Below are 23540 nucleotides of genomic sequence, written 5' to 3'. Positions count from 1 at the left end.
CAGACGATGCTCTAACCCAGTGGTCGGCAAACTCATTGGTCAACAGAGCCAAATATCAGCAGTACAACGACTGAAATTTCTTTTGAGAGCCACATTTTTTCAACTTAAACTTCTTCTAACGCCACTTCTTCAAAATAGACTCGCCCAGGCCGTGGTACTTTGTGGAAGAGCCACACTCAAGGGGCCGAAGAGCCGCATGTGGCTCTCGAGCTGCAGTTTGCCGACCACGGCTCTAACCAACTGCAGCTCTACCTAGCCAGGGCCAGATTGCTTTCTCTCTTTTAAAATCTGGATCTATTTTTAGATTTATAGGAGAGCTGCAAAGGCAGAATGGAGGGAGTCCCTACGGGCCTGTCACCTAGCTCCCCATGGGCGCACGTCTTACGTAACCAGGACACAGTGATGGAAACTAAGGAACTAACTGAGCTGCACCGTGCACTGCAGACTTCACATCAAGTCACCAGTTTCTCCAGAAATCCCGCTCCCACTGGCGTTTCACGGCTGTGTCCCCTCCGTCTCCTCCCGTCGGTGACCGTCTCCCGGGCTTTTCTTGTTGCTGAGACGGTTTTGAAGAGAACTGGCCCAGGACTATGCACAGATTCGCTGTTTGTAAACAGCAGGCTCGGGCCCGTGGAGCGAATCGTGGGCCCACGAGCTAGACATATGGTTTCTGCACCTTTAAATGGTTGAAATAATCAAAAGAAGGAGATGGCTTTGTGCTACGTGGGGATTCTCATGAAATCCACACATCCGTGACCACACCTCCGTGAGATCGGCAGGAGGCCGCGGTCCTTCTTCTCCAAATCGCCCGAGGCTGCCTCGCCGCTGGCCCGGCTCAGGAGCCGAGACGCAGCCCATCTGCCAACCGAGTGGCAGAGTGTGCTCCCCGCCCTCCGCAGGGACCGCCTGCCGATCCCGATGGACAGGGCCAGGGAGGACCGTGCGCTGCTGTTGAAAGGCCAAGTCGGCTCCTGGAAGGCACGGGAGCTTCAGGTCCATTCCTTTGGCCGCCCACAGCGTCTATTGAGGGCCCGTCGTCAGAAACTCCGGAATTAGGCGAGGTTCGTTCTCTCCAAGTCTCCCCAAGTCCCAGGCTCCGTGTCTGCCTGCAGCAGTAATAGCTGCGGTCCTATTTTAAGCGCTGCCTCCTTCCTGCCAGGAGCCAGCTCTTCCATTGCACCATCTCCCTTCATCCTCACCACTGCCCCGGGAGTCCGGCATTCCGGGTGGAAACGAAGGTTTAAGAGACGAGCTGCCCCCGAGGGTGCCCAGGAGCCAGTCCTGGGAGAAGCAGCAAACCCTCCCCGGCGTGGACGCCTGCATGGGAGGGCGCTGGGAGCCTGCGGCGGGAAGTGGGGTTTGTGGGGGCGGCTCGTGGGGGTGCGGGGAGGACCACTGCTCTTCTACGTGCCCCTGAACTCTGCGAGAGGTACACCGGGGCGGTCGGCCAGTGGCCAGGGGCCCCATCTGAAATAGTGTCCTGTTTTCACAGGGACATCACCCGGGCTTTTGGTGCTCCGTGTTTTGTCCCCAAGGCTTGATGTATGGGCACAACGGTCCTGTCTCCAAGCTCCTTCCTTCCTGGCGTCGCTGCTCAGCCTCCCACGGCGCTGGCGAGTCCGAGTTCTCGGCTCACCTGGAGGGAGGGTGCCCTTGGATGGATGTCCTTCCTCCCCACTACCTGTGCGGCCCGGCCCGGCTGGGGACAGGGAGAGGCCCTCCTGGGCTGCTCTCTGCCTGGTCAGGCGAGTTGGGAGACGGCAGAACCAAAGGGCCTGCAGAAAGGAGTCCAGGAGGTGAGATGGGACCCCACAGGCCGGGCTGGGCTGGGAGCGGATGGGAAGTCATCGGCAGGGATCTCACTGTCCTTGACATTTGGGCAAGGACCGCAGGCTGACCTTGCGACACGGGAAGCTGGCTCGGCGCAGGGGGCAGGGCTCAGCCTGGGTGTGACAGTGGTCCAGCCAAGGGTCCAAGGGGTCCTCGGTCAGTTCTGCTGAAGACAACTGCCCCAATAGGTGCGGTCGCTAAGAACAAAACCGGAGTGCGTGGGCCCGGTGAAAGAGGCCTCTGGCGCGTCTGATGTGGCTCGGTGGCTGAGCGTCAGGAGGTCACAGTTCGATTCCCGGTCAGGGCGCATGCCGGGTTGTGGGCTCCATCCCAGGTTGGGGGTGTGCAGGAGGCAGCCGATCCATGATTCTCTCTCATCATGGATGTTTCTCTCTCCCTCTCTCTCCCCATCTCCCTTCCTCTCTGAAATAATTTTTTTTTTTTTAAAAGAAAGAAGCCTCTGGTGTCTAGACTGCATCCAACTCTGAGCTGTTGTTTTAAGAGAACAAGTCATTTGGGGTTTCCTGTTGCCTAAAATGTCCCTGAGAGCGTTCTCACCGGCCTGCTGTTTGGTAATATGTCTCTGAAGCCCTGAGCAGCTGCAAAACTGATTCACGGGGCTTGTTTTTTTTGATTTAAGAACAAAATATAAGCTAGCACTGGTGACACGACGAGACACTGTCTGTCCCAGGGTCGCAGTGACACAGGCTGGTCTGGGGCGACGGTTCCCGTCTGCGGTCCAGGTGGACGCCAGGCAGCGGGGAAGGCCCTGGTTTTGGGGGGGGAGGGGGGTGTGTGTGTGTGCTGGACTGACCACGTGTGGGAGATAACATCGCACACATTTGCCTGAAAAAGGAGACCTGGAAACTGAGGACAAAACTCTAAAGTCAGACCATAACTTCCACCTGTGTACGCAGTGAGGGCACCTCCTTTTTAAGGTGAAAATACCGCTAACCATGTAGCGTGTTCCCTAAACACCCCCTGGGCTGGGGCTGGCCCGTGTCTTGCCTCTGCGTGTTGTGAAGCCCATGGAGGGTGAGGCGGCGGACCCGCCAGGCCGGTGTCTGCTGGGGGGGGAGTGGCAGGGCGGCCTGTGGTTGCGGGTCCAGGTGCAGCCACACAGGGTGCCTTTTGCATTCTCTCTGGCAGTTGCCACCGCGTTAAGCATGGCCAGTGGAGCTCTTCCTAACGGCCACGCACAGCTGCTCGGGTGTTTTGCTGACGAGAAACCGTGAGCAAGAGACTCCCAGGGGCCCCGACAGCAGGCAGGGCGGTCCCACCCACATTGGTAAGGTGACCAGATGTCCCGATTTTTAACAATTTGTCCCGCGTCTCACGGCGTTTTAAAAAAGTCCCGAAAAATCTTAAAAATTTTTTTTAAAATGTCGCGGGACGCGGGACAAATTGTTAAAAATCGGGACTGTCCCGCTAAAAACGGGAGGTCTGGTCACCTTACTGACATTGGGCCCCACTGTAGGCCGGGGCCCGGGGGGCATTCGCGGGGAAGGGAACAGGCCACCCGTGCCCCTAGGAAGGCCTGCTGCGGGCCGAGGCTCCTGGGGCCGCACCGCCGCCCGCCCCCTCCGAGCCCTCTCCGGCGGCCTTGCCTCGCTGTCTGTTTCAGAAACAGGGGAACCTCCAACTTGGGGAATCCCGCCGCTTACCAGAAACTTGCTTTTAATGCCTACGTGTTTTCAAGGCCGGCATGGGGGTAGGGAGACACGGGGCAAGTGCTGCCTCGTGGAGGGAAAATAACCCTCCCCCCACACACAGTCCTTTGTCCTTCAGACACCCGGTGCCTCCTTGCTGGCCTCAGCACCTTCTCCCAAACCATTGGGTGAGATGGTCAGGCCCAGAATGTCCGTGACGAATATTTCCGCCGTGATCTCTTCTGGGAGTTCCTCTTCCAAGCGCACTTCCGGCCCTGACGGACGAGAGGACGCGAATGTTTTCCTAGCAATTGGGTTTCCAACGCCAGAAACACGAGGAAGCGATCCTCACGATCCTCACGAGGGAGAGGTGCTCTGTGCTGTGGTTTGGCTTTGATCCTTGAAAATCCCCCGAGGGCAGGGGGGGGAGGAAGGGGTGGGGGGGACTGGTTACAGCCTTCCTTTATGGTTTGGGCCACTGGTGGCCTGAATCTCTGCAAACCTCCCCGGAAAGCCTTAACCACGTGGTGTTGCCGATTTCACCGTTTGGAAGCTCTTAGGAACACTAAATACATAACGATTGGGAAAGTTACATTCTGAGACCCTTCAAGATCACAAGGAACGGGTGTGTGGGGGGGGGGGGGGGAGGGGGGACGGGCAGTGACCCATCAGATCCCGGGGTTTAGAAATACGTTCAGGAGCACTGTCTCACTTGAAATTGGGGACAGGATGGCCCAGCCAGTGGGCTCAGTGGTTGAGCATCAACCTATGAACCAGGAGGTCACAGTTTGATTCCCGGTCAGAGCACATGCCTGGTTTGTGGGCTCCATCCCCAGTAAGGGGCATGCAGGAAGCATTCTCTCTCATCACTGATGTTTCTATCTCTCTCTCCCTCTTCCTTCCTCTCTGAAATCAACAGCAACTTAATAAAATAAAATAAGAATATATTGGGTATAGACAAAACAAGAGGGAGAAGGCAGGCCGGTGAGAAATCGTTGCTCCCGACTCCAGGCGCAGTCACAGGGTGGCTCTGACCACCGCGATGGCGCCAGCCCGGCGTCCGGGCCTTCACTGGAGTCATGCACACAGGCCGGCCCCGGAGAGGGGTCTGGATGGGTTCTCCCAGAGCTTAACTTCGCAACCCAAACTTCAGGGCCATTTCACTCCCTCCGGAGGGAGGCAGGAAATCCTCAGGAAACGAGAGAGGGATGATCATTAAAAACTTTAAAGTGGCCCTAGCCAGCTAGGCTCAGTGGACAGAGCACTGGTCCTCAGACTGAAGGGTCCCGGTTTGATTCAGGTCAAGGGCAAATACCTAGGTTGCAGGCTTGATCCCTGGCACAGTCGCGGGGGGAAGGGGGAAGGTGCTGGGGAGGAAAAGGGGGCAGCAGTGCGTGCATGCGGGAAGCAACCAATGGATGCAATGGATGATTCTCTCCCACATCAATGTTTCTCTCTGACTCCCTCTCCCTTCCACTCCCTCTCCAAAAATTCATGAATAAAGAGCCTCAGGTGAGGATCAACAACAACAACAAAGAAACCTTTAAAGTCTGGCAGCTTGAAGTTGGGCTTGTGCCGCCTACCAAGTCGTTGCTGGCTTCTAATCAAGTCCCTCCGGACAATCCCTCCTCTTCTGAAACAGCTGCCGACCTGTATTCTCTACCGGCGGCCGTCATCACCCACCCTCCCCAACCCCCGCTCCCCGAGCCGGAAGATGGAGACGGGGGCGGTGTGTAAAGGAAGCAGCCAGGCCAGCGGCACGGAGGAGGGACAGACACCGGGACCGTGGCCTAGACAGGGCCACCGCTCGCTGGCCCTTCCACAGCGTGCTCATGGTGGGTCATTGCTGTGTGTGTGCAGGGTGTGAAGGAGGGCGGCTCGCACAGGCCCGGAGAGACAAACGCACTGAAGCCGACGGCAGGTGAGTGAGCGCAGCGGCCTGCCGGACAGGACAGGACAGAGCGGGCCCGTACCTTTGAGGGCGGAGGCGGCCGGCTCGGAGTTCCAGCCCTCGGGGTTCATGCCCAGCAGCGTGGCGAAGCAGTCGGACAGCTCCTCCTCCGTCATGTGCTCCCCTGGGCAGCGGGAAGGAGAAAGGTGGCTGGTCAGCTCTCGGGACTAAGCCAGATGTCAGAGCTTAGCATCAGCACTGCGAGGTCTGGAAGAGAATTACTCCATGATTTCGAAGGAAGGAAGGAAGGAAGGAAGGAAGGAAGGAAGGAAGGAAGGAAGGAAGGAAGGAGGCAGCTGATCAATCTTTCTAACTCTCTATCCCTCTCTCTTCCTCTCTGTAAAAAATCAATAGACATGGCCATATATTTTAAAAATAGTAACGAGGAAAATAGCAGGGGAAAAGGAAAACCATTTATTTCACAACTGCGCCTCATCATCGCCCCGTGGGATTGATGGCTGGCACTTTTATTCCCGCTTGACAAGTGGGGGCAGGGAGCCTCGAGGTGCCGGGAAGTGGGGGCATGACTGGCCTTCTTCTGGCCTCCAGGTCAGCATCCTTCCCGCTACCCCACGTTTGCTGGCCGTGCGGGTCACTGAGCACATCCTGTCACATTAAAGATGTGGAGGGCGGGGTCCTGTCTCCCCAGCTCACCTCTCTCCAAGGGGAATGGCCTAAGGGCCTTGTGAGATAACCCGATTTGTATGCTCTAACCTTTAGTTAGAAGCAGTTTCAGGAAATCCTCTCTCCGAATAGCTTTCTTTCCTTCTGAGTTGGTATAGCCCAGAATGTCGAAGCTCTCCTGGATGGAACTCATGGTGTTACCAAAAGGTGGCCGGTGGTTAAGGTAGACTTTCAGGAAATCCGGTAAGGTGATTTTGTCAATGACCTCGCCAGTATCCACATACTCACTAAATTTGATTTCGTTAAATATATCATCGATCTAGGGAAGAGGTAAACAAACAAACAAACAAACAGGAAATAACTATGGTAAGCAGAAAGGCTCCTTTAAAAAAACATATAAATATATATATTTTTTATAAATATATAAATATATTTATATTTATATATACTTTATATATAAAAAACATATGTTTTTTAAAGAAACATATATATAATATATATATATAAATAATTTGATTTAGAGAGGAAGAGAGAGGGAGAGAGAGATAGAAACATCAATGATGAAAGAGATCCCACTGGGGATCGAGCTAGCAGCCCTGACATGTGCCATGACTGGGAATTGAACTGTGTCCTCCTGGTTCATAGGTCGACATTCAACCACTGAGCCACAGGGGCCAGACTCCTTGATTTTTAGAGAGTGGAAGCGAGGGAGGTTGGGGAAGGGCTTGAAGGGTGCCTAGGAAGGTGCCAGGGGTGAAAAGGCAAGCCGGTTGCTGGCCTGGCTCCCCACTTGCTGCCCATCCAAGTGGGGAACTCTGAGAAGTTCAGAGCCCTCCATTTGAACCAGCCCGTGCTAAAGGAGAGAACAGTCAGGGCAGGCATTCTATTCAACAGCTTTTACACATTCAGACACACAGCACCTGGCCCGCTGTGGCTCTGCTGCCTGGCCCGTGACATGAGGGCAGCCTGTGCCCGGTGGCCGGAGCCCCTGGCCCAGGATGATGTCATGGCCGCCTCTGACATCCATCCCACAGGCTGGTGATCCTGCCATCGACCGCAGGAAGCCATTGATGTCCTCAGGATTATGTTTCATAATTAAGCTTTATAGCCCCCCCGTTAACAGGAGGGGACACCGTGCATCTGAACGGAGGCCATCTCTCGCTTCTGTAATGGCGCCTGGTGTGAGCCGGGCTCTTCTGTGACGGTTCCATAGGCTCTGGGAGGGCTCTCCTCCTCCTCCCGCCCACTCCCGGTGCACAGAGCTCTCTGGGACGTGCTCCCCAACAAGGAGACAGTCTTCTGTCACAGCATCACCTTCGTGTTGCTCCCCCAGCGCTTCTGCGCTGACCTGGGGCAGGCGAGGAGGGGCTGAGGGGCAGGGGGCAGGGCTGGGCAGGGGCATGACACAGTCACATCTGGAGACGCCTCTATTTCTGCATCATTCTGTGGCTCACAGCCGCCCTCTCTTCCGCCAGGAACCACATCTGGACGACAGCTGCCTCTCTGTCCAGGGACACGCCACGGAGCGCCAAGTCCTGCCCAGGGACGCGGTCACCTGTGGTGCCCGGCCACAGCGCTGTCTCCCTGTCGTCTGGGGTGGCTGACTCAGAAATGAGGCCACCACCCCATCCCAGGGCCCTTCCTGGTGACCTTCTCCCAGCTGCTCACCAGAGCCCGGGCCTCAAACTTCCCAGGGACGCTTTCCTGCCTCCCATGAAGGTTTTTAAGGTTTGCAAATCAGAAAGACGAGTCCTTCATCTTGTTCCAAACCCACAACCTAGGGTCAGCGAAGGGCCCGCAGCTCTTTGAAAGCTTGATCCTGCCTTGCAGCTGCACCCAGAAATAGTGTGGATAAAGGACAGTGGTATTCAGATCCTATAACACAGAAATCCACACCTGAAACCTGTATGATCCTGTTAACCAAGGTCACCACAATCCATTTAAATAGATAGGTGACAGATGGATAGATAAGATAGATAGATAGACAGATAGTAACAGATACTGGAAGTTCCTCAAACAGTTCACCATGGAGTCACCACTGACACAGCCTTATCCCTCCCAGGTGCGCATGCAAGAGAAGTTAAAACGCGCCTCTACTAGTGCACAAAGACGTGTAGGCAAATACTCAAGACAGTATTCCTCCTAACAGCCAAAAGGTGGGGACAGCCAGGTGTCCACCAGGTGACGAAGGGAAAGAAATAAGAGGTGCCCTGCCCACATGAATGAGTAGAATAAGATCCAGCCATAAAAAGGAACGCAGGACTGATTCACACTACAACGTGGAGGCACCTTAAAAACACAGTGAGAAGCCCTGGCTGGGCAGTTCAGTTGGTTGGAACGTCGTTCTGTACACCAAAAGGTTGTGGGTTCGATTCCCAGTCAGGGCACATATCTAGGTTGCAGGTTTGATCAGCAGTCAGGGAGCATATGAAAGGCAAACAATCAATGTTTCTCTCTCTCTCTCTCTCCCCCCTCCTCCCTTCCTCTCTCTTTCTAAAAATCAATAAAAACATATCCTGGGATAAGGATTTTAAAAATTAAAATAAGTGTGTGTGTGTGATTTAAAATACTAATAACCATTAAGCCTGTGCAGAGGGACTATAATTGTTTTCTTCATTCCACTTATATATCTTCTCCGATGTGTTAACCTTTTTAAAAAAATATATTTTATTGATTTTTCACAGAGAGGAAGGGCGAGAGACAGAGAGTTAGATACATCGATGAGAGAGAAACATTGATCAGCTGCCTCCTGCACACCCCCTACTGGGGATGTGCCCACAACCAAGGTACATACCCTTGACCGGAATCGAACCTGGGACCTTTCAGTCCGCAGGCTGACACACCGGTTTCATCTCTGATGTGTTAACATTTAAAGTCAGGAAGAAACCCAATCAGTTGCATTTTAAAAAACATGTTCTTATTGATTTCAGAGAGGAAGGGAGAGGGAGAGAGGGCTAGAAACATCCATGAGGAGAGAGAATCATCGATGTGCTGCCTCCTGCACACCCCCCACTGGGGATTGAGACGGCAACCGGGGCATGGCCCTGACCGGGGATCCAACAGTGACCTCCTGGTTCACAGGTCAATCAAGGCTCAACCACTGAGCCACACCAGCCAGGCCAATTGCACTTGAAACCACAGTTTCTCTGTGGAACACTCTCCTGGGAGTGTCGCTGGTGCCCCTATGGACCACACCGGCAACCCACAGCGGGGGGTGCTTAGTGAGGTCATTCGGAGAGGACACTGTCCGAGTCCCACCCCCCAGAGGCAGCCCATCCCCACGGGCCAGCTTAGCAGCGACCAGACAGGGAGTAACGGTCACTAAGCTCTTCCCGGGCCGAGTGCTTCTCAGGCATCGCCTCCTCGGGCCCCCACAGCCCGGCCCGGCCCCCTAACTCCCAGGCCCGGCCCGCTAACTCCCAGGCCCACGCTCTGGCCCACATCCGCCCTGGGTGGTGAGGAACCTATCTCTTCGGAGCATCCACAGGGGAGTCTGTTCCTAAGGAGCTGGTCTGCTCATCCCAGAACCTTCCTCCTGAGCCACTTATGCAGGAACAGCATTCAGTACTTCATGCTGCCCCGAGCTCGCTCCTCTCGGGGCCGTTCTCCCAAAGAGCACCTCCCACCGCCGTCCTCGCCCTCCCCCTGCCTACCTTCTCCTCTGATGGGTAAAAGCCGATGGCTCTCATGACAAAAGGCACCTCCGACAGGCAAATGTGTTCCGACACCTTCCTGGCCTCCATTGTGTCGATACCTTGGCTACGGAGCTGCGAGTAGTAAAAATAGTCTTCCAGCTCCTGAGCGGAGAGAAAATGGAAACACAGCGTGCACTGTGGCTTAAGTGGGGAGCATCCATTAAGACTTCAAGGACATTTTCTAGAAAGTACATTTGGAGCTCAGTGGGGGTGGGGAGGAGAGAGAAAAAGAGCTTTGAGGGGGAAAGCAAGAGGGTTAACCCCGGGCAGGTGTGTTTTGCAAACTCCTAACTCCATGTTACCGGGCGGTGTTTACTCTGAGGACGATTACCCTGTAGAATTTTCCTTCCCTGCCACCGGACACCAGGCCATAGAACGGGATCAGGTCTTCGCCCCCGAGAGAAACAGCTGCCTCCAGGGCGCTGGAACGGGAGCAGAAACGGGGCTGTTAGAAAGCTCTGGAGCGCCAGCAGCCTGGGCCGGGGCCGCAGGCACTGAGGGCCCCCGGAGGCTATTCCGGGGCGCAGCTACAATCAGGGTCTCAGTAAACCTGCTAAGACCTCCAGCTGAAACCGGTTTGGCTCAGTGGATAGAGCGTCCTGGGTTCAATTCTGGCCAACGGCATGTACCTTGGTTGTGGGCACATCCCCAATGGGGGGAGGTTGCAGGAGGCAGCTGGTCGATATATCTCTCTCATTGACGTTTCTAGCTCTCTATCCCTCTCCCTTCCTCTCTGTAAAAAAATCAATAAAATGTTTTTTTTTTAAAAAAGAAAAGAAAAAGAAAATGCCTTCCATGATGAAGCCAAAAATGAAAAATTCATTTTTCATTGCCAAGCGCAGCGCCCGGTGGTACAGGTCAAACGCCGGTGACACCCGCTCGCAGACGGCAGAGCAGGCGCTTGACAAGCTGTCTGCGATCTCCGGGGACCACGCCTCCCCAGAGGGAGGGCTCCTGCGTGCGGAAGCCACCGTCCTCCCTGCACAGCAGCTCTGCCCGCGACCGTGACCCTGACCGGAGACCTGCACGAGGCCAGGGCCGAGGGCACTGGGTGGGAGAGGTGAACTGCCAGCCCTAATTGCTTCCATGAAAACTCGGGAGGCCACAGGGGACCCATGCCGGTCGGATAAAAATAACCCTCTGCTCTCTAACACCGGGTCAGGTTTTCCAAAAATAGGCCCGTGAGGTAAGAAAACCTACTTTTGTATGGGACCGCCTTTGCCTCACATAGAATGCTAATAATAATATGAAATCATTATAATAACCCACTAACTGGATCTCTGCTAACCAGGCCAGTAGCCTCCTTGTGGGCTATTAAAACACACTGCCGCCGGCCAGTGTGACTAGATGGTTGAGCATCGACCTATGAACCAGGAGGTCAGGGTTCCATTCCCAGTCGGGGCACATGCCCAGGTTACCGGCTTGATCACCAGTGTGGGGTGCGCAGGAGCCGATCAATGATTCTCTCTCTCTCATTGATGTTTCTATCTCTCTCTCCCTCTCCCTTCCTCTCTGAAATCAATACAAATATATATTTTTTAAAAACCACAACACACGCCCAGTCCTGGAGAATCCAAGATGGCTGCACAGGTAAACACCTAGCCGCAGCCGCACACGATGATTTCAATAAAATACAAAATAGTTTTATTGATTTCAGAGAAGGGAGAAGAGAGACAGAATCATCAATGATGAGAGAGAATCACCAATTGGCTGCCTCCTGCACACACCCCCATCGGGGACCGAGCCCACAACCTGGGCACATACCCTGACCAGGAATAGAACCGTGACCTCCTGGTTCATAGCTCCATGCTCAACCACTGAGCCACACTGGCCTGGTAACGCCTGAGTCCCTGGTCACCTTTGTAACCGCGGCCCTGGCACAGTGCCCGGCGTTGGTCGGGGTGTGACACCTGTCTGCTGTTGCTGAGAATTAAGGGCTTCTGCACTGGACCCCTTCCTCTCAGGACCAAGCTGCTCACCCAACACGCACCTGAGGTTGACCTCCCACTGCACCACAGAGAGGTCCTGGCCTCCGGCCGTGAAGATGTAGTGGCCATTATAGGAGAGGGCCATCCCGGCCGTCCCGTTTGGGTGGCAGACGATAGCACAGGTCTTATGGGGATTGCCATCTATCGGTAAGATCTGGAGTCCGACCTGGAAAGGAACAGGCAATCGGATACTCAGGCTCGGATGAGCAGGTCCCAGGCTGGGCCCAGCACCTTCACAGTGACCGTCAGGTCTGCCACTGGGAAGAGCCCTGTGCCGGGAACCGGCTCAGGGTGTGTGAGCCGCGTTTCAGGTGGCAGAGGGTTCGCACGCACGGACCCCTGCAGGGTGGTCCCTTAGGAGAGAGACGCCAGGTTCCAGCAAGGACACGAGGGGAGCTTTCCTCTCGTCTTCATGGGCGGATGTCCAAGTTTTCCAGAATGAACATTCTGCGATGTTATGCTTTCCCTCATAGGTTACTCATTAAATGCACAACTAAGTGTAACTAATTGTATGCCTTTATAAGATTTTAAAAATACGTTTACTAGTGGCGGGGTGCACAAATTTGTGCACATTGAAAGGAAATTAATTAGAAGGAATATTTTAATATCACTATTCACCCTTTCTCTATAATTGCAGTGTCAACCAAATTCATGATCGACAATGACAGATAGAAACACATGCGTGCGATCGGCACCAGTGAGAGCTTTATACATATCACACATGTGCAGGTCAACTTAGCCTTTTATATAGGGAGAATAAACTTGCTTAACTAGACCTGCTTTCTGATGTAGCTAAACTTTTTACAGCCCAGCGAAGCACCTCACCTTCTCTTTCAGATAATTGTCAGCAACACAGCAGTAAATATTAACGTGAAGCAGATTATTATTGTAGATCACACAGGGAGAGCAAAGGGTAAAATATTTAATTGCAGCAGTGTTTGACTCTCTTCTGCGCAGTGAGAAAACCTGAAATCATTTTCAAGGTCCACCATTTCTTACTTTTCAGTCGGGTCAAGTTTCTAAACTTTTTAAATCTCTGTTTCCTGGCTAATGAAAAGAAAATAGGACTCCACCGAGTCTCCTATCTACCTCCTCCAGGACTTCTGTGAGGATCAAATGAGATGAGGCACAGAAAATGCTTTGAAGACATTTGGTTAAAATGTAAAATGTTTCCACTTGGCTATAAAGCATGTCATGTTACTGGGCTGAAGAAACTCTAAGGAGGCTAGTTGCAAGGGAGAGGAAGCTGGATATTGCTACGTAACATCATTACCCAGTGCCCACAGCCACTGTTTCTGGGCTGGGCTGGGCTGTGGGCTGCATTTCGCACCCTGGGGTCTCGGCAGCATCAGCTGCAACTTGGTGGGCTGTTGCTCCAGGCTGGTGGTGGGGCCTGTGTCCCACTTGGGGGAAGCCGAGTGTTGCTTTGTGGGTGCCAGGTCCATGGTGTCATTTCTCTGTAAATGGCCAGTGTGCATCACAGCAGCTCCTGCGTTGAGCATCTGTCCCTTGGTGGTTAGTGTGCATCATAGTGACTGGTTGGATGGTCAGACACTTAGCATATTAGCCTTTTATATATACACTCGAGGCCCAGTGCACGGATTCACGCATTGGTGGGGTACCAGGGCCAATTGGGGCTGTCTCCTGCCCTGATTGGGGCTCAGGGCCAATCAGGACTGGCTGGCCGGGATGAGGGGCCACAGGAGGTTGGTGGGGTCAATCGGGCTGGCTGTGGGAGCATTTGCCCCCTGGTGGTCAGTGCACATCATAGTGACCAGTGGATCAGTTGTTCGGTCACTTAGGTTTTTATATATATATATATATATATATATATATATATATATATATATATATATATATATATATATATATATAGATTGATTTCAGAGAGAGGAAGGGAGAGGAGAAAGATAGAAACATCAATGATGAGAGCGAATCACTGACCAGCTGCCTCCTATACATCCCCTACTGGGGATCAAGCCTGCAACCTGGGCAAATGCCATGTCAGGGAATCAAACTGTGACCACCTGGTTCACGGGTTGATGCTCAACCATAAGTCACACTGGGCGAGCAAGATTTTCCCCCCAGGTAAATAAGTCAGGAAGAATAGAATTCCCTAGGGGACCATGTGTCTGCTTGGAGATGCCTTCTCAGAGTCACCCTCACTTGTCTGTGGACCCGGGTGGAGGGAGCTGGACTTGGCAAGGAAACCTAGCATCCTTGATAGAATCCTTGATACCGACCGCCACCCAAACACACGGTCGCCTCCCAGAGGCAGGCAGAGCGGCGCGTACCTTGTCTCTGTTGATGAACACCAGGTAGCGCCTCGGCAGCTCGATGGCGGCTTTCACGGGGAGGACCTGGATCTGCTCCATGGGAGACCCGTACACCGGCCCCAGGAGGGTCTTTCTGCGGGAGGAAGAGAGCCGTTTCCAACCCCACAGGTCGGAACACGGGCTTTATGACTGGCTGCCTTCCGTGATCCCCTGCACGTTTCCAACTTTGCGTCTCCTGCCTGTCACTCAGCAGAGCCGTCCATGAGACGCGCTCTCCCCGCGGCTCCAGCGGCTGTAAATAAGGGCAACAGCTCCAAACAGCAAGGGCCCCCGGGGAGCCCCTGAGTGGCCTCCTGACAGCTGAGTGAAGGGAACATTGTGCCTCGAGAACGTGAACATGAACGAGGGACGAGGGACGGGAAAAAGGCCGCGGTGAGGAAGTGACTCGCGCTGGCAGGAGGCATCAGCGCCCCTTCCCAGGGGCGGGCCAGGAGGTTAGAGGGAGATGCTTCTTTTTTCTTTTCTAAAAATAGCGTCATGTTTGCCCAGGCCAAGGGAGCTCAACCGGTTAGAGCACCATCCGGATATGCCAAGGTTGCAGGTTCAATCCCAGTGAGGGCATTTACAAGAAGTACTCAGAATGCATAAATAAGTGAAACAACAAACAGCTCTCTCGCTCTCTCTCAACTAAAAAAAAAAATAAAACTTGAAAAATAAAAGCATCATGTTTCAGTGCACTGACAAGCCACCATCTAACTAATCCCCTATTAATAGACATTTGGATTGTTTCCATTTTTAAAAATATTTTCAAACAAGACACCCTTTGACTTACGCCTTGGCATTCCGTGAGCCCTTCTGGGGCCGGGTTCCTGGAAGTCGGAGATACCATCACATTTAATCGAGGGTAACGGACTGCGCTCCCAAAGGTCGCCGGTTCCAGCCCCGCAGCCGCCGCCGGGGAGACACGCCCCTCCCGACGCCATCGATCATTTTTATCTCTGCTAATCTGATTTGTGGGAACGGTGTCTTGCTCTCATTTGCATTTGTGCGATTCCAGGGAGCATCTGCTCAGGTTTATTGGCCTTTCCCTGTGAACTGCCTCTCCGTGTCCTTTCAAATATTTTTAAACGCATTTGAAACCTGCTTTTAGATTCATCATGAAAAGACAGTTCCTTCCCAGCGAAGGCGTGGTCACAAGGCTTTATTATTCCCGCCACTTCCAGTGCTTTCCGTGGGGGTTTCACGTGGAAGGACGAAATGTCTGAACCAGAGGTGGTGGTTGAACAACACTGTGAATAAATGCACTCAGTGCCTCAGACCTGTCCACTATAAAATGGTTAGTTTTATCTCCATACATTTATTTCTTAAGAAAGATACTGCCCTGACCAGTGTGCTCAATGGTTACAGTGTCGACCTGTGCACCTAAGGGTTGCAGGTTTGATACCTGGTCAAAGGCACCTGTGGGAGGCAACCAGTCAATGTGTCTCTCTCACATCAATATCCTCTCTCTCTCTCTTTCTCTCTCTCTTCCTTCCACTCTCTCTAAAAAGTCAATGAGAAAAAAATATCCTCTGGTGAGAAGGAAGGAAGGAAGGAAGGAAAGAAGGAAAAGGAGGAGGGAGAGAGGGAGAGGGGGATGAATGGAAGGGGGAGGAAGGAAGATCTTTCTGCTAATTCCAGGCTGATTTCCAAGTGCAGAAACTGCTGAGTGTGTGGCTCCAAGTCCTGGTTGGTGACTGTGGGCGGAGCTTCAGGCCTGGTACGGTACCTTCCCCCGTCCACTCAGCAAGCCCCGTCTTCTCAGAACTGGGCACGTCTACAGAATACTCTCTGTCCAGTAAGTTTGTGCCCGTTAACGGTGACGTACGAAGACTCTGCAATCTTCCTAAAACTCCTTTTTACACATTTCCTCCAAATGCCTCCTTCCCGTGTTTTCATCGTCGTTGTTTTTAATTGAGCTGGATTTCTCTCCAGTTCTGCCATACGACAGGGCACTTTCTCAGTCATTTCTCTTTATGCCCTTCTTGAAAGAATTTTTAAAAGTTCTGGGTGATTGTGGCCTTTGGGAGATCCATTTTATTGAGATACAATTTTTTAAATGACCTTCGCAAGCCTGGGGTCAGCTACTGCTGACCACTTTCCAGCATTCTCACTCTGTCTCTCCTGCCTCAGTGCCCCTGCTCTCCAGGATATTTTTTCCATTGATTTTTTTTTTTTTTTTTTTTTTTTTAGAGAAAGTGGAAGGGAGGGAGGAAGGAATAGAAGGAGAGAAGAGAGAGAGAGAGAGGCATTGATATGAGAGAGACATCAATTAGTTGCCTCCCATATGCACACTGGGCCGGGGATCAATCCTGTAACCCAGGTACGTACCCTTGACCAGGAATTGAACCCGTGACACTTTGGTTCTTGGGCTGAGCGACACTGGCCAGAGCAGAATGGAAGGTTTCACTGAGCATCGGTGACTTTTCTGGCTCCTTCTCTGCTCCTCAGGCACTGAGTTCTGGTGCCCTATCTGTGCAGGGCGGGGCTCAGAAGAGATTCCAGCCCAGTGCTTTCCGTGGGGGTTTCACGTGGAAGGACGAAATGTCTGAACCAGAGGTGGTGGTTGAACAACACTGTGAATAAATGCACTCAGTGCCTCAGACCTGTCCACTATAAATGTCTGAACCAGAGGTGGTGGTTGAACAACACTGTGAATAAATGCACTCAGTGCCTCAGACCTCTCCACTGTTGGAGACAATGAATGCACCGAAAAGTAGTGTAAACCTCTCCGAGTTGGCCCTTGGTCTGAACCCGGCTCCGACTCGTGTCCTGAGTGAGGAGGCTTCTGGGAGGCAGCGCGGCGGGCGGCAGGGAGGTGGTGTTCCCGCAGCGTGGGAAACCTAGCCGCCCTCGCCTCTCGGGGTAACTCGGAAAGCCGACCCTCACTGACACTTCGTCGTGTCCAGGGGTTGGGGGCAGGCTGTTACCTAAATGTGACAGCTAACATGGGCTCTGGGCTGGAATCTCTCCTCTGGCACTTCCCAGCCCGGTGACCTTACCTGTGCCTCAGTTTCCTCCTCTGCAAAACCAGTGATAGCCACGCTGCTCACAGGTCGGTAAGAGGGGACTTGAAACGGGCCAGGGGCTGAGAAACTGGCTCACGTGCCATGGCAGCGGGCACCGAGGGCGTACCTGCACATCTTGGTGGTCGAGTTGAAAAGCTTCACTTTGTAGCCGCTGTTGGAGATGAGCAGGAAGAGCTCCTTGGTGAGCGGCGGGTACCAGATCATGCAGGTGGGGTAGTTGCCCTGGTCGGTTTGGTGAATGTCCAGCACTTCCAGGTGGTTTTTGTGGCTCTTCAGAAGATTATACTCGATCTGCAGAGGAGCCCAGGCGGACAAACGTGAGGACTGAGCTGGATGAAGTCAGCCCGAAGTCCTATTCGGAGAGAAGACTCAACTAGACCCTTAACCTCAAATGCTACCGTGAGGGAGTCTTCCTTATGAGCAAAATGAGGAGTGAGCGCTCTGAAACACGATGCCATTCGATGCTCACCACTCCCCAGCCAAGTAGTACTGCTGTGCCCATTTTACGGATGAGAAAACCGATGTCCAGAGAGGTCCAGGGGCTTGCCCAAGGTCAGGCAGTTAAGAAGCGGCAGGGTGAGGATTCAGATTTAGGTCCAACTGACTCCAAAACCTGACCTCGGACAGTTATGTTATCTGCTTCCTTTCCCATTATTTTGGGGGTAGGAACTCATTCACACCTAAGTCTCAGCACTTGGTGGTCATAAATTAGAAGCCTGCTCAATTTCACCCACAGGCAGGTTTTGGTGGCCAAGCCAGGATGGAAGGATGGATGGGTGGATGGGTGAATGGACAGAACAAAGGAAGGCAAGGGAAATTGAGATGACGGACAGATACACAGACTGATTGATTTCGAATGCTTTTGGCTGGATCATGTAACGTTACATTTGATGCTGTCCCTGTCTTTCCCTCGTATCTCACATTCTCTGTTAGCTGTCACATTTAGGTAACAGCCTGCCCCCAACCCCTGGACACGAAGAAGTGTCAGTGAGGGTCGGCTTTCCTAGTTACCCCGAGAGGCGAGGGCGGCTAGGTTTCCCACGCTGCGGGAACACCACCTCCCTGCCGCCCGCCGCGCTGCCTCCCAGAAGCCTCCTCACTCAGGACACGAGTCGGAGCCGGGTTCAGACCAAGGGCCAACTCAGAGAGGTTTACACTACTTTTCGGTGCATTCATTGTCTCCAACAGACACACACACACACACACACACACACACACACACACACACACGTGGGCCCGGGGCTGAGCCGGACGCCAGGGTGGAGCACGAGTGAGACACGAAAACGACGCCGCTCACCAGGAGCCGGTCCCTCCCGAGGCTCAGCAGCCTGGGCTCGTTGCTGTCCAGGTGGACCCCGAACAGGAGGCTCCGGATGCTCTGGCGATGAGCGCGCAGTCTTGCCAGGTATTCCCAGACCCTCTGGCTATTTCTGACCTTGACCACGAAAACGGCCACAGTGAAGTTTGTATCCTGAATAAGAGCAAAGGAACACAGCAAAGGAACACAAGTTATTCCTTTTCGCAGTTTTTAACTTAAAAACCACCCTTATGGCCCTGGCTGGGTAGCTCAGTTGGTTAGAACAGTGGTCGGCAAACTCATTAGTGAACAAAGCCAAATATCAACAATAGGATTGAAATTTCTTTTGAGAGCCAAATTTTTAAAATTGTAAACTATACAGGTAGGTACATTGTTATTAACTTAATTAGGGTACTCCTAAGCTGGCCTTTGCTAAAAACTCAAAGGGCCAAAGAGCCACATGTGGCTCTTGAGCCGCATTTTGCCGACCACTGGGTTAGAACATCATCCCAATATGCCACAGTTATGGATTTGGTCTCTTTCAGGGCACATACAAGACGCAACCAATGAATGCATAAACAAGTAGAACAACAAATCTCTCTCTCTCTCTCTCTCTCTCTTTCAAAAGCAATTTAAAAAGTCATTATTACATTTTTTTGTAGCAATTTCGCTGTTAGAATATTATGTCTGAAAATAAATCTTTGTCTATCGGAGCAAGTGGTAAAATGATGCCCATTTTACAGATGAGCACATTGAGGTTCAAAGTAGATAACTCACAAAGGCAATGGGGGGGCAGGTGTGTCTCAGACACCATCTCGCCCCCACCTCATTCTCTGTGGAAGCCTTGACTCCTTTTGCCTTTGTCTCCCCATCTCTACATCCAGCTGCACAAATGAAAAGGTAGACATTTTTTCTAAAAAGTATGACGGCTGAGCCCTGGCCAGTGTGGCTCAGCAGTTAGAGTTTCGGCCCTTGAACCAAAGGGTGGCGGGTTCGATTCCTAGTCAAGGGCATGTACCTGGGTTGCAGGCTCAATCCCTAGGTCAGCGGTGCATTTGGGAGGCAACCAATCGATGTGTCTCTTTCAAACTGATGTTTCTCTCTTTCTCTCCCTCTCCTTCCCTCTCTTCTACTCTCTCTAAAAAAACAATGGGAAAAATATTCTTGGGTGAAAATTAACAAAACAAAAAATATTCTCCTAAAAAATGACACCTGCTCACTATAAAAATTTTTTTTTTAAGTATCATGGCTGAGAGTGACACGGTCAGAGAGCGGGTGACAGTGGCCTGAAGGACACTCTGTGGGGGCGGCCTCTGGCCTTGGGCGGCGCTGTGATCGGCCCGGAAGGCGGTCAGGCCGAGGAGGCGGCGATGGGGAAGCACCGGAAGGAATGGACGGCGGTTTTGTCGAGTGAAGAGGTTGCTTTGTCTCTTCCCACAAACATCCAGGCGGGATGAGGACTGGCAGGAAGGGAGAGGGCGGAGGGCGGAGGGCGCCTTCTCTGGGTTGAGGAACCCTGTTCACAGAGGGGAGGACAGAATCCAAAGCACAGGCGGGAGACTTGGCTTTGGGAAAAAGGAGAATGTCATCTTGTCACAAAAAGGAAAGGGACAGATGAAAGGATGGGTGCAGAGAAGGGGCCCCCAAAACTAGCAAACCACAGTGAGCAGACACTTCAGGATCCAAGCTTGGAAGTTCTGAGGCCCTGGCTTATTTTCAGGCAAAAGTCCCCTCACCCCACCCCTTTCTCTTTTGAAAACAGCTTTATCGAGCTATAATTCACATACACTGCAACTCATTTAAATGAGTTTTAGTATATTCCGAGCTGTGCATCCATCATCAAAATTTCAGAGCATTTTCAACACCCCCAAAAGAACCCCCGTATCCTTTAGCAGTTATTCTCCACACACCCCCAATCCTCCTATTTTTTAATGTTTTTTATTTCAAAGAAGAAGGGAGGGAGAGAGAGAGGGGGAAAAAACATCAATGATGAGAGAGGATTTTCGAATGGCTGCCTCCTGCATGCCCCCTACTGGGGATTGAGCTCTAAACCCAGGCATGTGCCCTGACTAGGAATCAAACCCTAACCTCCTGGTTCATGGGTCAATGCTCAACCACTGAGCTACACCAGCCAGCCCGCCCCCCCCCCTTAAAAAAATTTTTTTTTAGAGAGAAAGAAAGGGGGGCAGGAGGGGAATAGAGAGAAAGAGAGAGAGACTGGTTTGTTGTCCCACTTATTTATGCATTTACGGGTTGATTCTTGTATGTGCCCTGACCAGAGATCTCTGTGAATCAGAATGACACTCTAACCAACGGAGCGACCTGGGGCAGTGCCTCCTCTGATTTTCAGTAAGGCTGCTGTGCCACACAGAACAGCTCTGGGCGGAAACACTCACCGCGGTTGCCATGTACTGGGAGTTATGGGAGAAGCTTATGTGAGTCACGCTGGTCCTGGAATATTTGAAAGGCTCTGGGATTCCGTTTTCCAAGGACATTGCATCAAGAATATAAACTGTCCCCTCTGTGAAGCCAGCTCCAAGGAGGTTTCCTAAAATCACAGGCCAGAGAACAGCGGTCTAAAAGGGCTTCTCGCCCGGCTGGTGTGGCTCAATGGTTGAGCGTCGACCTATGAACCAGGAGGTCACAGTTCAATTGCAGGACAGGGCACATGCCCAGAGATTGCAGGCTTGATCCCCAGTGTGTGTGTGTGGCGGGGGGGGGGGGGGGTGCAGGAGGCAACCGGTCAGATTCTCTCTCATCATTGATGTTTCTCTCTCTCTCCCTCTCCCTTCCTCTCTGAAATCAATAAAAATGTTTCAATTTTTTAAGAAACACAGACTCTGTGCCAGGCCTTGTCTGTGACAGACAAGGTCCCCCGTAGGAGGGGGAAAAAAAACAAAAAAAAAACAACCCACCCTGAAAAGCATGTCAGCTGGGATGCAGGCTCAGAGGAAGTGTCTCTTCCGTCCAGGCGGAGGGAGTCGGGTCGAGGCAGCTGTGACAGCCGAGGCCGCAGCCATTTGTGTCTGCCTCGCTCTGGAACCTAAGAGGCTGGTGAAACGGAAATACCTTCGGGGTTGTAGGTCAGGCTCTGGATCCCAAGCCCCTTCTCGAAGACTCTGCTGAAAAGGTTTCTTTTCTTCCTGTAATCCCACACCTTGATCATCCCACAGAAGCTCCCGATGGTGATGAGGGGCTTATAAGGGTGGCAGGCGATGGCGCAAATGGCTTCCTTGGGCTCTATGATTAGCTTCTCCAGTTTGGTCTCATCCGCCTTTAAGTGGTACACGATCGCGTCAGATGTTCCAATGATAAAATTCCTGTTTGCCAAGCAGAGACCCGAACGGCATCAGCGTTCGCAGGGAACGGGCGCGCCAGCCGCGCTGCTTCTTAATTGCCCGTGAAACGCCTCTGTCGTCTGTAATTTAGTGACATTATTAACCCAGCGCCTCCAAAAATACACCACGCACCCCCAGCAGCCTCCATTTGCAAGCGAAAAAGCCCACATTTCTCCATGGAGATGGAGTCATTAGGCATGCAGATGGACAGTCGGTTGTACAATTAGCTAATCTGCACATGCAAATATTCATTTGTGTATGCAAATATGGAGCTGGGCGCGCACATACAGCCGCGCCGGCAGCTACTGCCAGGGTAATTGAGCAGGCTCGCACATAATTCCGTCTTGAAATGTTATGGCTATTAATTATCCGAGGCCTTTAACTGCGCCGAGAGGACACACTCGGCTTCCAGAAGAGACCAGCCTGCAAGCACGGGGCTCCAGGCGGAGCAGAGCTCAGAGCTCAGAGTTCAGAGATGAGGGATTAGCTCTTTCAGCTTCCAGTCAGGGAAGATTCTTCACATGAAATTCATGTTTCATTTTTTAAAATGAATAGGGCCCTGGCTGGTTTTGCTCAGTGGATAGAGCGTCGGCCTGTGGACTGACGGGTCCCAGGTTCGATTCCCGTCAATGTACCTTGGTTGCGGGCACGTCCCCAGTGGGGGGTGTGCAGGAGGCAGCTGATCGATGATTCTCTCTCATCCATGTTTCTGACACACTATCCCTCTCCCTTCCTCTCTGTAAAAAATGAATAATATATATATATGTAAATCAATTATTTATTTATTTATTTATTTATTTATTTATTTATTTTAACGAGTAGGGATTATACTCACCAGAGAGACCCATCTACCAGCCAGGTCCAGGACTGACCAGGACGGCCAGTTCCCTCACTTCCCCTCCCAGGAACCAGGTGGACCCTCCAGGCCAATCCTTTCTGACCATCCAAATGACTAGATTCATGAACAACGTACCTTACGACAAAAGTGTCACCTTTTAAGGTGCAGTCTGAAGGGTAGTTTGACTTCTCGGTGGGCGGCGTTGCGGGGGTCTTGGAGAAGGACAGCGTTCTGATGGAGCTCAGCTTGAAGTTGCTGAACCAGTTAAGGATGGACAGGGTGCAGTCGTAGAACTTAATGCTACCCTTCACGTCACCCGTGACAATGTAGCTGAAATGGAGAACAACATCAGTTTGTTAAAGAACAGCAATAAGTAGCGTCTATATTTTTAAACATTTTTTCAAATTAAAAAAACTTTGTTGTTGGTTGGAGAGAGAGAAATGCCGATTTGTTGTTTCACTTACTTATGCATTTATTGGTTGCTTCCTGCATGTCCCCTGAATGGGGATTGAACCTGCAACCTTGGCATATCAGAATGATGCTCCAGCCAACTGAGCTGCCCAGCCAGGGCCTCGGTACCACGTACTGAGCACTTAATTGTATGTCAGGCTCTGGATTCCTTCTGGGCCTTGTAAAAACTTCGCTTAGTGCTCTGCCCTGTGAGGCTGGGGAACTAATGCTCAGAGAAGTGAAGAAACCTACTCAAGGCCTGGGGTAGCCAGATTTAGCAAATAAATACGCAGGAAGCCCAGTTAAATGAGGATTTCAGACAAACGATGAGTAATTTCTGAGTGTAAGTTCGTCCCCCATATTGTATGGGTCATACCTATGCCTGGCAACCCTTTCCGGCTCAGGGGGTGAGACCATGCAGGGGTCCAGGTGTGTCTAACACCAAGTCGCTGCTCTCTGCTCTGTGATCCCCTGCTCTCTCTCTCCAAGACCTGCCACCGTGACTTACATTCTCTGCCCTGAGACGGCAGGTGACC

At 52.2% G+C, this 23540-nt stretch overlaps 1 protein-coding gene across 7 annotated transcripts in view; it reads right to left on the bottom strand.

The window, feature by feature from the left end:
• Window positions 1-619: 619 nt before the first annotated feature.
• Window positions 620-23540, bottom strand: part of CFAP251 (cilia and flagella associated protein 251) — a 40753-nt gene continuing 17832 nt past the window's right edge. For 2 of the 7 annotated variants that reach the window (XM_084867736.1, XM_084867737.1), the window contains exons 11-22: window positions 22690-22884; window positions 21448-21698; window positions 20775-20926; window positions 18379-18552; window positions 17188-17372; window positions 14032-14146; window positions 11740-11903; window positions 10081-10171; window positions 9708-9851; window positions 6145-6373; window positions 5453-5554; window positions 620-3754 (exon numbers count right to left, since the gene is read on the bottom strand). In XM_084867736.1, coding sequence (XP_084723862.1) covers window positions 3615-3754; window positions 5453-5554; window positions 6145-6373; window positions 9708-9851; window positions 10081-10171; window positions 11740-11903; window positions 14032-14146; window positions 17188-17372; window positions 18379-18552; window positions 20775-20926; window positions 21448-21698; window positions 22690-22884 — 1942 coding nt within the window. In that variant the 3' untranslated portion in view covers window positions 620-3614. Of the gene's footprint in view, window positions 3755-5452; window positions 5555-6144; window positions 6374-7017; window positions 7930-9707; window positions 9852-10080; window positions 10172-11739; window positions 11904-14031; window positions 14147-17187; window positions 17373-18378; window positions 18553-20774; window positions 20927-21447; window positions 21699-22689; window positions 22885-23540 lie in introns of those variants that run through there. The other 5 variants (XR_014793491.1, XR_014793492.1, XM_084867738.1 and 2 more) reach the window with 5 other exon arrangements.

This window comes from Pipistrellus hanaki (genome assembly GCF_964339955.1).
Source record: "Pipistrellus hanaki genome assembly, chromosome: 19".
NCBI classification, from domain to species: Eukaryota; Metazoa; Chordata; class Mammalia; order Chiroptera; family Vespertilionidae; genus Pipistrellus; species Pipistrellus hanaki.
This window is presented reverse-complemented; position numbering and strand designations above follow the sequence as displayed.